General features: G+C 35.1%; 2 protein-coding genes across 5 annotated transcripts; one reads left to right on the plus strand and one right to left on the minus strand.

Moving 5' to 3' along the window:
• Positions 1–4,170: 4,170 nt before the first annotated feature.
• Positions 4,171–7,610, minus strand: LOC105951833 (zinc finger CCCH domain-containing protein 18). Of its 4 annotated transcripts, none has more exons than XM_088812244.1 (7): positions 7,315–7,610; positions 5,760–6,572; positions 5,487–5,654; positions 5,205–5,381; positions 4,760–4,833; positions 4,494–4,635; positions 4,171–4,370 (listed from the first exon to the last, which is right to left on the minus strand). In XM_088812244.1, the coding sequence occupies exons 2-7, from the start codon at positions 6,557–6,559 to the stop codon at positions 4,310–4,312; spliced, it is 1,422 nt and encodes a 473-aa protein (XP_088668370.1). In that variant the 5' UTR covers positions 6,560–6,572; positions 7,315–7,610; the 3' UTR covers positions 4,171–4,309. The 4 variants fall into 4 exon arrangements, with proteins under 4 accessions (XP_088668370.1, XP_088668373.1, XP_012830746.2 ...); XM_088812247.1 differs by having other exon boundaries at positions 4,494–4,632; positions 7,315–7,496; XM_012975292.2 differs by lacking the exon at positions 7,315–7,610 and having other exon boundaries at positions 4,494–4,632; positions 5,760–6,583.
• Positions 7,611–9,606: 1,996 nt separating this feature from the next.
• On the plus strand, positions 9,607–14,135 carry VPS11 (vacuolar protein sorting 11). Its single transcript, XM_012975366.2, has 5 exons — positions 9,607–10,091; positions 10,367–10,540; positions 10,611–10,937; positions 11,031–12,785; positions 13,449–14,135. The coding sequence occupies exons 1-5, from the start codon at positions 9,879–9,881 to the stop codon at positions 13,836–13,838; spliced, it is 2,859 nt and encodes a 952-aa protein (XP_012830820.2). The 5' UTR covers positions 9,607–9,878; the 3' UTR covers positions 13,839–14,135.
• The last annotated feature ends 999 nt before the right edge of the window (positions 14,136–15,134 follow it).

Consider the following 15,134-nt stretch of genomic DNA (forward strand, 5'->3'; position numbering starts at 1 on the left):
GATGACGTAGGAAGAACTGCCTTCCACTCCACCACTCCACTCCCACTCTCAATTATCATCAATTATCAATTACATCATTTAATGCTTATCTTTCACTTTCTCTCAACTACTAATAAACTATTAATTATTCTCTAATTAATATTCCTATCTCTATTCTCCACCCTCCATTTATACTAATAAAACAACAATCCACGACGTTTCGGAGTTTCAAATAATACATGTTTTTTTTTTTATCATTATTATTATATACTATGCAAAAAAAAAAAAAAATGAATACATATAAATAAAAAATATCCCCAAAAGAATTGTGATGGGATCACAAAGCCCAGAGATTTGAGGAAAAGAGAATTTTGTCTCCTATTTTACTCATAATGGTGTCCCACAATCTTATCTTTTTCTTTTTTAATTTTAAATTCATAATATATTTCATTTCCTACTCAATTGATTATTACTTTAATTGATCACATACAAGGTTCTGAAATTAATTATTATATAGGTTTTAAAAACATGTGAATATCTATGATTACTTTATTAGTATTGGAGTAGCACATAAAATTTTATCTAGTGCGAATAAGTTAATTAAACAACTTACTCGATATTCGATTCAAGATCGTTCTTTAAAAGCTCGTTATTCAAGTTCAGTTTTTTTTTTTTGCATAATGAATCAAAGAAATGTTTTTAATTTAATAAGATGTGAAGCTCGATTCGAGTTCAGCTCAATTAGTATATATAGTTATACAATAATTTGCCCGACAAAACCAAGTAATATAATAAGATAAAGTTATTTTAAATATAGATTGAATTTGATTAAAGAAGTGATGACATAAACTCATTCAAATGCTTTAATCAACTTGACACTACTATACAAGAAACATAAAAGAGAAAACAATTCACGAATTGCATGCGCATCCATATCTTCTTTCCTTTAATTATTATTATTAGTGTAAATTACAACCACCTGATATATGTTCAAATTGCGAAAATTCTCTCTTGTTTGGGTAATTATAACAATCCATCAACTATAAATCTTCTTACACGTCCACCCTTGTGGTTTCAAATTTAGTGTAATATTCGAGATCATATTGGATATTATCACTTTCGTACCCGTTTTATCCCATTCGAACTCCACATTTTGAAGCAAAATGATCATAATATGTGTTTTTTGGCTTGTATATATCAGATTGTGGTGCATCAGAAACCATATTTTTACACAAAAAGAGTACAAACTAGAGCACATTCTACGAAATCTATATGATTATGTTGAATTTGACACCATAAGGGTGGGGGTGTAAGAAAAAATCATAGTTTAGAGGTAGATGTAATTATCCAAACAAGAGGGATTTTTTCGTAAATTAACCATACCTCAGGGAGTGGTTATAATTTACCCATATTATTATTATTATTATTATTATTATTATTATTATTATTATTATTATTATTATTATTATTATTATTATTATTATATTTGGTTTTATATCTTGTCACATCCTAGTGTTCATGTCTCCTTTTCCACCCTTTTGATTGACCGTCAAATGCGCATGCATATAAGTTACAAACACTCCATTTGGTTTGATTCGATACTATATTTCATAACCACTCCATTTCAAATTCAAATTCTTTATTGACATATGTTAATCATTTCATATTAATACCTCAAATTAATATTAATCAATTGGTGTGAATTTAGCAGGTTTGGGTCGGACCCTCAAAACTAAGTTTATTAAGCCAAAAGCGCAATGAATGATAAGTATTAATTTGGGACAAATTTCGTTGAAGAAGAGCTTAACATTATAGATTCCACAGACAGATAGTTCGCATGGGTAAAGCCAACCACTACGTCTCAACTCGCATAAAAAGAGTAGTATGAAGTGGTAGGTAGCAAGCTGAATGAGAGCCGTTAGAAGAAGATTCAGAAATACACTCCCTAAACAAATAAGAAAACCACGTAAATTATGATTGGTAATTGAACAATCAATGTAAAATCTAGACAAATAAAGAGATTAAAAAATAAGAATGTATATTAAGAAATTTCCTATATAAACAAATGTAAAGACCCAATTATGGTTACGATTTAACATCAATAAAAATACTATTTTCTTGGATTCTCTCTCTCTCTTTACTATTTTCGAGATAACTTGTTCATCTCTGGCAGCCCTAGATCCAGTTTGGGGCGAGCTTCCCAAAAATTGAAATTGAAATTGAGTGAGTTTAATTCAAAAGGAGGTGTGCAAAATTTCTCCAATCATTTTAACTTAAGTCCAAATTTCTAAGAAAACAAAATTGAGAATAGAAACTTTGACTTGAATTGGTATTTTTCCCATGTGACAAAAGTAGGGCTGGGCAAAAATTACCAAATACCGATTACCACGGTATACCTACCACAAATTACCGAATAAATACCGAACTATCGGTTACCACTGCATTTGGTACGGTATCGTACCGTACCATTTTCTTACGGTACGGTAGCGGTATTGTATCTTCAATACCATGGTAATACCGTACCGTACCGAAACTTATTTTAAAAATTAGTTAACATATTTTTCCATTTATATTGTTAAATAAAAAATAAATAGTCAACAAATATTATTAAAAAAATAAAAAACAAGAATAAAGATATGATACATCCAATATATATTATATATACATAATTATAATTTTTTTTTACTATTTTATATTTATGCAAACTCAATATTTGCCTCTCGTTGAAGTTGTTTAGGTCACGTACTTCTTTAGTTTCAAAGTCCAACTAATCTCTTATTGGTGGAATACTTTTTGCCATAATTTTCTTCTCCCTTTATTTCCTCCCTAATTCTCAACCTTTTGTTTCATTTGCATTATTGCAACATAGTTTTTTTTCTATTTCTCTTTATATAAACCATGAAATTTTTTTGCTCATTAATTTCTACAATTTTTCTATAGATATCTTAGCAATCATTAGTTAATTGAAGTGCTATTACGGTCGTATAATGTACATTCATGTAAATTTCCTGATTATCATATTCATTTGCTTAATTTGTTTTATTTATGCATTTATTTAATATTCATCTTAATTATGATATCATTCGAGTTAATCAACACAGTGATGTACGGTAGATTACCACGTACCGATCATACCGTACCGAAACTAACGGTATACCGCAATTGTTGGTACGGTAACGGTATAGAATTTTTCAATACCGAAAGATACGGTAGGTACACGGTATTGAATAAAATGTTCGGTAACCGTACCGAAACCACCCCTAGACAAAAGTGTTGTCTTTTCAGTTTTCAGTAATAATAATAATAAAATGTGAAGAGGAGATTCAACATATATCAAAACCATTTTATAACGTTACTGTGCTGTGCAATGCATCCTTATGATTTTTTGTCTCTTGTCTTTAAAACTAGTGCAAATTATAGTCCAACTTCAATTCGGTCCAAACATACATCCCTTTGTCCAATGTTTTTGGTCTCCATTTCACTTATTGTCTTTGATTCTTCTTCTTTTTTTCTTTTTTTAAATTTATTTATCATTAATTCGATCATCGTCTGTACTGACAATGAGTACAATCGGCAAAAAACGTGCGAAATCAATCAACATATTTATGTTACTTTCTAGATTCAACAATTTTACGTGATGTGAATAAGTATAGATTTACGCACTATATAGTAGAAAAATGGCTTTTTACTACAATCATTAACCGTAGCAAAATGTATCAAATTCGTACTAAAAAAGCTTTTGCTACGAATTTGCAAAATGTATCTAATTCGTACAAAATGTAGCATATACGGGTGTGACAAAAGTTTTGCTACGGTAAATGGCCGTACCAATTAATATTTTTTTGCTACGGTAAAATCCTAGTATTTACTACGACTTCAAAATTGTTATGTAGTAAAAAGTACCTTTTATTATGATTTTTTACTGTAGCAAAAAATTTCGTAGTAATAAACAAATTTTCTACTAGTGACGGTTGAAATCTACCCAATGTAAATAACCAGATTTAGCATCTAATTGTCCAAAAATGAAGGTACAAAATGAAATCCGATATTAATAACAAATAAAAGCCATAATTATAAGAATATATCAGACAAAGAAGAACATATATATATATATATATATATATATATATATATAGAGAGAGAGAGAGAGAGAGAGAGAGAGAGAGAGAGAGAGAGAGAGAGAGAGAGAGATTCTTAAAACAAACAAACAAAGTAGAACAGTTACAAACAGAACACACATGCATGCATGCATATTTATCTTAATTACACTTCAATCATATACATATACATATAATAATATATATACTGAATAAACCACCTAAAACATTACTCAGAATAATTCAGCAACTTCATATCCAAATGGGCTTTCTGGAAGATCTATTTCTTCATAACTGCAAATTTCATTAATTACCAAAATAATATTAATATAAATTACAATCATTAATAAAAATAAAAAATAAATAAAATTGGAGTTACAAGATGAACTAATTTGTCTTGAGATATTAATTAATTACCTCTCCGGCGGCTCGTTGATGCTCGTCTTAACGTGAGTACGTTTGTCTTGACTAGTGCTGGAGCCATCAGATGACGACTGGCTCGTGAGCAACAACGTATGATCTGTCTCCGAGACGATTTCCTTCCTCTTGAGCTCAACTACTAACATACACAGAATATACATATACAATAATGTAAGCATGCATCCAAAAAAAGAAACAATTTTTTAATATATATATGTAACGAAAAATGAATCTTGAAAAAAAAGAAAAAGTTCGAGTCTTGCTTGAAGGAGGCTTGGATTCTGCATCTTGATTTGGAGCGCTGTTAATTGCATGCTCGATTTTCTCCTCCGTCTTTCTGCACGGAGAATATACTACAACATCAATCACAACATTTTGAAATAATATTATTCTAATTAAGATAATTGCATGCGTAAAAATCGACGAGGGGTTCGTGTATGATACATCTTTAAAATTAAAAGGAGAACTTATAAGAATTGTAAGACTTGATTTGTCGTAATTTTTACGTCGAAAAATCTGCACATCAAGAATTCAACATATACGCATGTGCATGTAAAAAAACGCCCGTATTTATCAGAAAATGGCACGTAAATTAAAGTCGAATAACCGCCACGAGACACTGAATTAAATAGGAATAGCGTCACAAGACACGACAAATTAAAAAGAAAAACAGAGAAGACATACGTAAGAGACCGTATATTTTATTACCTATCAAGGACGATTGTCTTTCGATAAGGTTTCACCATGACGTGCGCTTCACCGATAAAATGAGGGTTCGTTTTAGTCAGGACAAGGGCGGCTGTCTCCGGATAAACAAACGTCACAAAACCGTACATCCTCTTGTCCAAATTCGGAATCCTAACTTCCCTTACCGGCCCAAAATTCCTGCAAATTAAATTAAATAATAATTAATATTCTCGCCGTTAATTACAACAATGTAACCAATTATTAATACCTAGTAGCTAGACATATAATAAACTTTTTCCTTACTCGAAATAATCGTAAATATCTAGATCAGAGAAACTACTCTGCGGAAGAAAAGTCAGATAAACTTGGCACGAATTCGCTGCAATAAATTCATCTCCGTTTCTTTCTTCGATAAATCTATTGTACTTGTGTATATCATCGGCCAAAATAATCGACTGCCTCCCATGTGGCCTATATTGAAAATTTAAAAATAAAATTAAAAACATTAATCACCTTCAGTTTAGCTTATATATATATATACAAACACACGTAACGAAAGATCATTAATAATGACACCTGTCAATGACGCGAATGCATTTCGTCATGTAAGCAAAAAGTTGAGCAACGGTGCATTGCGCTTCTCTAAGATACACGTCGACCATAAACGCCCTCTCGTACTTATCGTAATAAAGAATGGGCAGCGAAGAAATCGAGACAGGAATACCCCTCCTCGATTTCAAGAGCTCGATTATCTCCACCTCGAGTTGCTTGAGGGCTCCACGCGAAAACGTGCGGTCAATATTCGGCTCGTTCGGTGGGTTAAGTACCATATAGCCCCCGTTCTCCGTTCCAAGTACATGCAAGAACTTACACGCGCCCCCGTACTTACAATACCCCTTCTGGAAGTTATCGCATATCATTGCTCCGGAAGGTTCCGGAAAGTGGGGGCAGAAATTATGTACGTGACAGTATTGCATGAACTGATCTTCCAAGGGCAAGATCAAATGAGGTTGTTGGAAGTTATGAACCGATGGGTGGTGATAAGTGGCCGGGATCGTAGCTAGAGGAATATTCCGTTGGCCGGTTTCGAGTGCGGAACGAGATGAAGAAGGGGTGAAGGGGGTGAAGTTTGTGGGGAGTTTTGTTTTGGGGGGTGAGAGTAGTGGAGGACTAGGGTTTGGAGATGAGGTCATGAGGTCTTGTTTGACTTTTTCGATCAACGAGCGGAGTAGGTATTCGGGTCCGAAGGCTAAACGGATCATTTCGAGTTTGGAGTAGCCTTTGAGGAGGAGATAGCCGATTATTTTGGAGACGTTTTCCGGGTCGAGATCTTGAATTCTTTCGAAAACTGCTTTTGTTGACTCGGAGTAGTTCATCTTCAGACTCAACCTATGTATTGAACAACAATTAATTGTATATATATAGTATGTTTTATGTTAATTATGTATGTATATATAAGAATGGCACAACATATATTAAGAAATAGTTGGAGAAAATGAAGAAAGAAAGCAAAATCAAATTAAAGAATAGAATCAAATCAACTCAAAATGCATGGATATATACATAGGCATATCATATTAGTTAAATTTTGTAAATTTCACTAATATACCATCAAACTGACATTTTTGCAAACGGCAATTTCAAGCTAATTAAAATGACTAATTGGTTAATTAAACTCATATACATATAATGGTGTGATTAAAGCTATAGCGACGACGTTAATTTCGATGCAAGAACAAGAACAATCACCAACAAACAGTATTTAACTACTAAGATTAGACAAGCACAAACACGAGCTAGGATAAATGATGAATGTGCAAATAAAACGATCTCTTTATATTTGATGGAAAACGGAGCAATTAGAAATTAACAAAAAGAGCACGAAATTTAATCTGCATGAACCATTAATTAATTTAAAAAGAAGATCTTCTTTCACTACAAGGAAACATGCATTGTACAAGAAATGATCCATTTTCTTGCATGCAAGATCATAAAGATCATATCTTTACAAAGAATTTGCCAATATGAAGAAAAACCCATGTCGATTGAAGTGTTGAAAAGGATTATTAATGAAAAAAAAAAGATCAAATTTTTAAAAGAAAAACAGTTCTTGAAAAAAAAAAAAACCCACCAAAATCTTTAGCTGCAGAGAAGATCGAGGCCGAATGAACACCGAGTTTCAGTCTGGTAGTACTGCAGAGTTGAAGAAGAAGAAGAAGAAGAAGAAGAATAGTTGATCACTGAGAAAATGTGGTTGGCATAATATAATTGTAATATTTGGTGGTGGTACGGTGGGTATATTAATTAAGATATATATGACATACATATATTGATATGACTCCAAAATTGCTCACGAAAATTAAGAGGAGAAAAAGGACACACATCGATAAAGGTATTGTCTTTTGCTCTCATTTCTCGCCTACTTTCAGTTTCTCTATTTCTTCTTCTGCTTCTTCTGCAATTGTATTATTAGTTTACAAAACCCACCGATATAACTCAAATCATCCATTGTTTATATCGATCTCCACGTACACCTTGTCAATTCATTATATATTTTTTATTTCTATATATTTTCTAGCAATATATATATATATATATGGAACCATGCATCCATCACAGCAGATATAGAAACCAGAAGTGTATACCTAACTTTTAAGGTTAGCATGGGACAAAACCCACCTCTCTCCTTTCATCTCCTTAATTTATATTTTTATATTTATTTTTGTGTGGGCCCCAGGCCCAGAGAAAAACAACGTACGTAGGCAGTTGATGTAAGAGAGCATGCAAACTGAAAATGAGGATGTAATTACTGCTTTTTTTTTTAGGTAGTATGGTACGAATTAGTTAGAAAGGCAGATGATCGATCGTATCGATCACATTTAAACTCACCTACTGTATTTTGCATGCATGCCATTTGTCTCATGACTACTTTCTTTATCATGCATGCATCATCTAAACCCCACCACCGATATATCTCCCTTGTTTGTCTGTTGCGGACGAGTTGTTTCGTTTCTTGCAAGTCGAGACTCTAGTTCAATGGGGAGAGCCAGCAGGGCGCGGATCATCGCTTCGTTTTGAACCACAAGTGGTACTTCCCTCAATTCATGTCATGTTGCTGGCTTTCCGCCAGCTTTCTTTTATCTTTGGGCCGAATATAGTCACACTCGTCGCCTATAACTACCCTACATTGGGCTTAGTGGTCAATGTGGGAGTGGATCTGAGCTTTATTTGTAAAATTATTATTACTTGGACTTTTAGGACAATCGAGCCCATATCAAGGAGGATTTAAATTGGAAAAAAAAGTTAAAAACAATTTCTTAATAAATGAAATATTATAATTAGATGGGCCAACATATTTTTCAAGATCCCATTAAATATACTTATTATAATTGTTAGACACTTGGTCTTGGAGTACGTAGGCCTGTTGAAAGAAAGCCCAAACGGTGTACTTTAACTCATTGCAGCCAGTAATTAATTGTAGGGTAAATTACAAACACCCCTGAGGTATGGTCAAATTACAAAACCCCCCTCTTGTTTGGATAATTACATCTATCCCCTTCAGCTATGGTTTTTTCTTATACCTCCACCCTTATGGTACCAAATTCAACATAATCATCTAGATTGCGCGGAATGTGCTCTAGTTTGTACTCGTTTTGTGTAAAAATACAGTTTCCGATGCACCACAAACTGATATATACAAGCTAAAAAACACATATTATGATCATCTTGCTTCATAATGTATAGTTCGAGTGGGATAAAATGAGTACAAAAGTGATAATATTCCATATAATCTCGAAGATTCCACTAAATTTGAGGAGTTGAGGTGGTGGTTGTAATTATCTAAACAAGAAGGGTGTTTTTGTAATTTAATCATACCTCATGGGTGTTTGTAATTTACCCTTAATTGTAATAATTTGCAAGTTTTATTTTTTAATTAGGGTAAATTACACCCACACCCCTGGGGTATACTTAAATAACTTTAAGGTCCTTGTGGTATCGATAATTACATTAACCCCCTTGAAACGTAGTTATAAACTCTAATGGTATAATGCATTGGATACGTTATTACGATAGAGTTCTAACGGACTATTGGTTTCAGGAAGTGGTGAAGACAACAAAGAGTTATGAGTGATTTAAGAAATATTGGGGGAGCCATGTCACCATATAACTCCCCATAACTCTATGTTACCTCCATAACTATCTAAAAGTAATAGTCCATTAGAACCCTATCGGAATAATGTATCTAATGCATTATCCCGTTAGAGTTTTTAACTACCTTTCAGGAGGGGTGAGTGTAATTATCGATACCACAGGGACCTTACAGTTATTTAAGCATACCTCAGGGGTGTGGGTGTAATTTACCCTTTTAATTATTTATTTACTTTGAGTCTTGCAAATCAAAATCAAAGTCTACTATTTGCATTTGATTTTCTAGATAATAAATTGTTAAAAACTTATAAAATTAAATTTGTTCTTGCAAATAAACAAGTTTGACAACCCCCACCGCCACGTTCTCTTCTCACCGGCGCAACCCCACCCTTGATTCACCTTCCTCCACCACCACCACCGCCACTGCCGCCGGCAGCTCCACCATCCGTCCGTCTTCCTATTTATAGATCCACGTAGTATATGTAATCTATTCTTCTGAAATTAATTTGTTGCGAGGAGATAAATTATACCAAAAATCAGAATTTAATGTATCAGTGGAGGAAATTCGACTTCTTCGAGGAGAAGAAGATCAAAATTCCGGAGGAGATAGAGGCCGGAATTCAATGCTGCTCCAGCGGCCGAGGCAGGATCGTCTTAGGTTCCCAAGACGGCACCGTTTCGCTTCTCGATCGTACCCTCCAGCTCCACCGCTCCTTCCCCGCTCACTCCGCCTCCGTTCTCCTACTCCAACAACTCAAGGTATCAAACATTTAATCCTCCGATTATGCCCAATTTCATCCTGGGTTTATAAGGTTTTGTGAGTGTGTGTGTGTGTTTGATCCAATTGTTCTTCTGATTGTGACAAATCGATGTTTTCTTATCATTAAAACTCTAGGCTTGACGATTAATTTTAATGCTATAATTTTCAATTAAGCTCAATTAGGGTATTTTTTTCATTGTGTTCCTGGTCCAGTAACCTGTGATTTCCATACTTTACTTAACGCAAAATTTCGTTTTCTGTGCTGGCGAATTAGCAACGGAACTTCTTAGTGACAGTTGGAGAAGATGAACAAATGCCGCCGCAGCAAGCAGCTATATGTCTAAAGGTTTTCGACCTCGATAAAAGGCAAGAAGAAGAGTCGAGTTCATCAAGTCCAGAGTGCCTCCAAATATTGCGGATTTTTACCAACCAATTTCCTGAAGCAAAGGTACAGTTTATATAATTTACATACCCTTATCATTAGACATGTTAAAATAGCCTTAATGGTTGTTCTACAGATCACTTCTTTCGTGGTTTTTGAGGAAGCTCCGCCGATTATATTTATTGCACTTGGATTGGACAACGGTTGTATTTATTGCATTCAAGGCGACATTGCCCGGGAAAGAATTAAACGCTTCAAGCTAGAGGTTGACAGTGGTCAACCTAGCAAAACAAAGTCAGCTATTACAGGGCTCGGATTTCGTGTGGATGGTCAAGCGTTTCAACTCTTTGCTGTCACATCAAGTTCTGTGAGCTTGTTTAACTTGCATGCTCAAACACCCACTGGGCAAACACTTGATCATATTGGTTCTGAAACTGCTAGTGTAGCAATGAGTGATCGCTTGGTTGGTTACCCTCTTTTTCTTTCAGTCTTTGTTCTCAATTATAAAGTAAATGAACTAAACTCATTTTTTTTTTCTTCTCTTTTTGGGAATTAGGAACTGATTATTGGTCGGCCTGAAGCTGTGTATTTCTATGAAGTTGATGGCCGAGGCCCGTGTTGGGCTTTTGAGGGAGAGAAAAAGTTCCTCGGCTGGTTTCGTGGGTACCTTTTATGTGTTATTGCTGATCAAAGAACTGGGAAGAATACTTTCAACATTTACGATCTAAAGAACCGTTTAATAGCCCATAGTATCGCAGTTCAAGAAGTTTCCCACATGCTCTGTGAATGGGGTACAATCGTACTCATAATGGCCGACAAATCTGCCCTTTTTATCGTGGAGAAGGATATGGAGAGCAAGTTGGATTTGCTTTTCAAGAAAAATCTATACACGGTAGCTATTAATCTTGTCCAGAGCCAGCAAGCTGATGCTGTGGCAACTGCTGAGGTGCTGAGGAAATACGGCGACCATTTGTACAGCAAACAAGACTATGACGAAGCGATGGCTCAGTATATACTCACGATCGGTCATTTAGAACCTTCGTATGTCATTCAGAAGTTTTTGGATGCACAGAGAATTTACAATTTAACGAATTACTTGGAGAAGTTACACGAGAAGGGGCTTGCTTCGAAAGATCACACCACTCTTTTGCTCAACTGTTACACGAAACTAAAAGACGTTGACAAGCTGGATCTATTCATTAAAAGCGAGGATGAACATAAATTCGATGTGGAAACTGCGATAAGGGTATGCAGAGCTGCTAATTACCACGAGCACGCGATGTATGTTGCAAAGAAGTCAGGGAAGCATGAATGGTACTTGAAGATTTTACTCGAGGACTTGGATAGGTACGATGAGGCGTTGCAGTATATAAATAGCCTCGACCCAAGTCAAGCCGGGTTGACCATTGAAGAGTATGGGAAGATTCTCGTAGAGCACAAGCCGAAGGAGACAATTCAAATACTGATGAGGCTTTGTACCGAAGAAGGAGAATCGGCTAAAGGTGGAACCTTTATAACCATGCTGCCATCTCCTGTCGATTTTCTCAATATTTTCGTGCACCATCCACAGTCGCTTATGGAATTTCTCGAAAAATACGCCAACAAAGTGAAGGATTCTCCTGCTCAAGTCGAAATCAACAACACGCTAATGGAGTTGTACTTGTCTCATGACTTGGACTTCCCTTCTCTTTCACAGACTGTCAGCAATGAAAACGGTGATCTTGGAACAAATAGGGGTTCAAATGCTGCTGCCACAACTTCAAGAACACAGAGTAATGGAAACGTACTTTCTGATGATGCAATCGAGGAGAAATATCGCAAAGAGAGACGTCGAAAAGGGCTGATCTTGCTGAAAAATGCTTGGCCCGCCGAACAGGAGCAGCCTCTGTACGATGTTGACCTTGCGATTATTCTGTGTGAAATGAACTCGTTTAAAGAAGGGCTATTGTATCTGTACGAGAAGTTGAAACTGTATAAAGAGGTGATTGCATGTTATATGCAGGCGCACGACCACGAAGGTTTAATTGCGTGCTGCAAAAGATTAGGGGATTCGGGTAAGGGCGGTGACCCTTCTCTTTGGGCAGATCTGTTGAAGTACTTTGGTGAACTTGGAGAAGATTGCTCGAAAGAAGTCAAAGAAGTTTTGACTTACATAGAAAGGGATGACATGTTGCCTCCCATTATAGTTCTTCAAACCTTGTCGAGAAATCCATGCCTTACTCTTTCTGTGATTAAGGATTATATAGCTCGAAAGCTGGAAAAAGAGTCGAAGCTGATTGATGAAGATCGGATAGCTATTGAAAAGTATCAGGTTATTTTTTCATTTCACTTAAGGCATCTTTCTTTTGTCACTCGATAAGTAAAGAACTAGAGTTTGTTATACTGCAATGACTTACTGACCATATCCACTATCTCAACACATACCTACATACATTATTATAGATTTTTATTGGTTTTGGATTTTAAATTCTGGATTGGGTTTTTAAACGATGCTTAGAAGTCTCTTCAAGAATTACCGACAGTATCTAGTTAAGACTGTTCTTCTGCAGTATACTCTTAGTCTTCTCTTTCATCTGGTTCCAAATTTCAAAAATTTTCCAATATTAAATCTTCACTACTTGTCCGTCTATTGAAATCCAGTTGATTCTTGATTCCATTTTATATTCTGATTATTCAACTGCAAAATAAAATACGAGCCGTATCATAGATGAAATTTTATTTCCAGGACTTGGCGTCTTCAAATATGGTCAAAATCTAATGACATCATTTGTAGAATCTTTTCAGTGATGTCGATACTTTCAAGATTCATCTGTGTACGAAACTTGTGCAATTTTTGAAGGAGCAATTGTTTTGTTCCTGCATTTGCTTTTTTCGGTTTTCTTTGGCCGGTACTGCAAACATTGTGTGTACAATATGTATTATTCATCACAACTAGGTTGTAAAAAACAAGCTCAAACCATTTGTTTATTTGCAGGAGGAAACATCAGCCATGAGAAAAGAAATCCAAGATCTTCGGACAAATGCAAGAATATTCCAGCTCAGCAAGTGCACCGCCTGCACTTTCACTCTCGATCTCCCCGCGGTACATTTCATGTGTATGCACTCTTTTCATCAACGGTGTCTCGGTGACAACGAGAAAGAATGTCCAGAGTGTGCTCCCGAGTACAGATCTGTCTTGGAAACGAAGAGAAACTTAGAACAGAACTCCAAAAACCAAGATTACTTCTTCCAACAAGTTAGAAGTTCAAAGAATGGCTTTTCTGTAATTGCTGAGTATTTTGGTAAAGGGATCATCAGTAAAACTAATAAAGCATCTTCCGAAGCTATTAAACCGACCAATGATTACTCAAACGGCAGCTTTTGAGATTTTTATTTTTCCGGCAATAAAAGTCGAAATGAGACATTAAGATATATATCTCTCTATCTTGTTAGTGCTTGATTTGGTTTGTGATTTCTTTCCCATAAACGGTGTTGTAATTTGGCCGAAAGTGCCGATTTTATGTGTTGTAGTTTTCGGGGTTTTTTTTTTTTTTTTAGTGCTTGATTTGTTGTGCATTTCTTAGGGTATGTTTGGATGATTCTTTGGTGACAATTGAATTTTAGGACCAAGATGATTCTTTGATTGAGTTATTGTGCAATGTAATGTAATAATCTGATTTTTAGTGAGTGGGTTTGGTTTGGTCAAACATGAAACCTATGTTATATTTGTTGTTATATTACTGGAAATATATACTAGTAGTGCTGGTATGAAAGTTGAAACATCTTTTCATGGGCAAGGGTAGTTTGGACAATGCACATGAAAAGAAAAAGAGAGATGGGGCCATTTAATTTAGCAACAAAAGAGGACAAAAGCTAGTTTAAGTTTTGAGTAGGCCAAACCCCAGTTTCTAAAAAGTTAAAGCCAAACACTTCCCACAATAATAATAAGGGTAAATTACAAACACCCCCTGAGGTATGGTTAAATTACAAAAAACACCCCTCTTGTTTGGATAATTACAATCACCCCCTCAGCTCTTCAAATTTAGTGGAATCTTCGAGATTATATGAAATATTATCACTTTTGTACCCGTTTTATACCATTCAAACTCTACATTATGAAGTAAGATGATCATAATATGTGATTTTTAACTTGTGTATATCAGTTTGTAGTGCATCAGAAACTGTATTTTTACACAAAACGAATACAAATCTAGAGCACATTCCACGGAATCTAGATGATTATATTGAATTTGGCACAATAAGGGTGGAGATGTAAGAAAAAATCATAGTTGAGGGGGGGTAGATGTAATTATCCAAACAAGAGGGTTTTTTTTGTAATTTCACCATACCTCAGGGGGGGGGTTTGTAATTTACCCATAATAATAATAATAAGGGTAAATTACATCCACACCCCTGTGGTATGCTTAAATAATTTTAAGGTCCCTATGGTATCGATAATTACACTCACCCCCTGAAACGTAGTTAGAAACTCTAACGGGATAATGCATTGGATACATTATTCCGATAGGGTTCTAATGGACTATTATTTTTAGCTAGTAGTGGAGATAACATAGAGTTATGGGGTGACATGGGTCGCCCAATATTTCTTAAATCACCCACAAATCTTTGTTGTCTCCACCACTTCCTGAAACCAATAGTCCATTAGAACTCTATCGTAATA

Source organism: Erythranthe guttata, chromosome 13 (assembly GCF_056151865.1).
Source record: "Erythranthe guttata isolate IM_541 chromosome 13, IM_541, whole genome shotgun sequence".
Lineage (NCBI taxonomy): Eukaryota > Viridiplantae > Streptophyta > Magnoliopsida > Lamiales > Phrymaceae > Erythranthe > Erythranthe guttata.

Bases quoted from the DNA above. Each gene is read 5' to 3' on its own strand.
- VPS11 (XM_012975366.2), top strand. From the start codon at position 9,879: ATGTATCAGTGGAGGAAATTCGACTTCTTCGAGGAGAAGAAGATCAAA. The intron at 10,541-10,610 runs GTACAGTTTATA...GTTGTTCTACAG, and splicing joins ACCAATTTCCTGAAGCAAAG to ATCACTTCTTTCGTGGTTTT. The intron at 10,938-11,030 runs GTTGGTTACCCT...TTTGGGAATTAG, and splicing joins TAGCAATGAGTGATCGCTTG to GAACTGATTATTGGTCGGCC.
- LOC105951833 (XM_088812244.1), bottom strand. From the start codon at position 6,559: ATGAACTACTCCGAGTCAACAAAAGCAGTTTTCGAAAGAATTCAAGAT. The intron at 5,382-5,486 runs GTAAGGAAAAAG...TTTAATTTGCAG, and splicing joins GATATTTACGATTATTTCGA to GAATTTTGGGCCGGTAAGGG. The intron at 4,636-4,759 runs GCAAGACTCGAA...TGTGTATGTTAG, and splicing joins AGAATCCAAGCCTCCTTCAA to TAGTTGAGCTCAAGAGGAAG.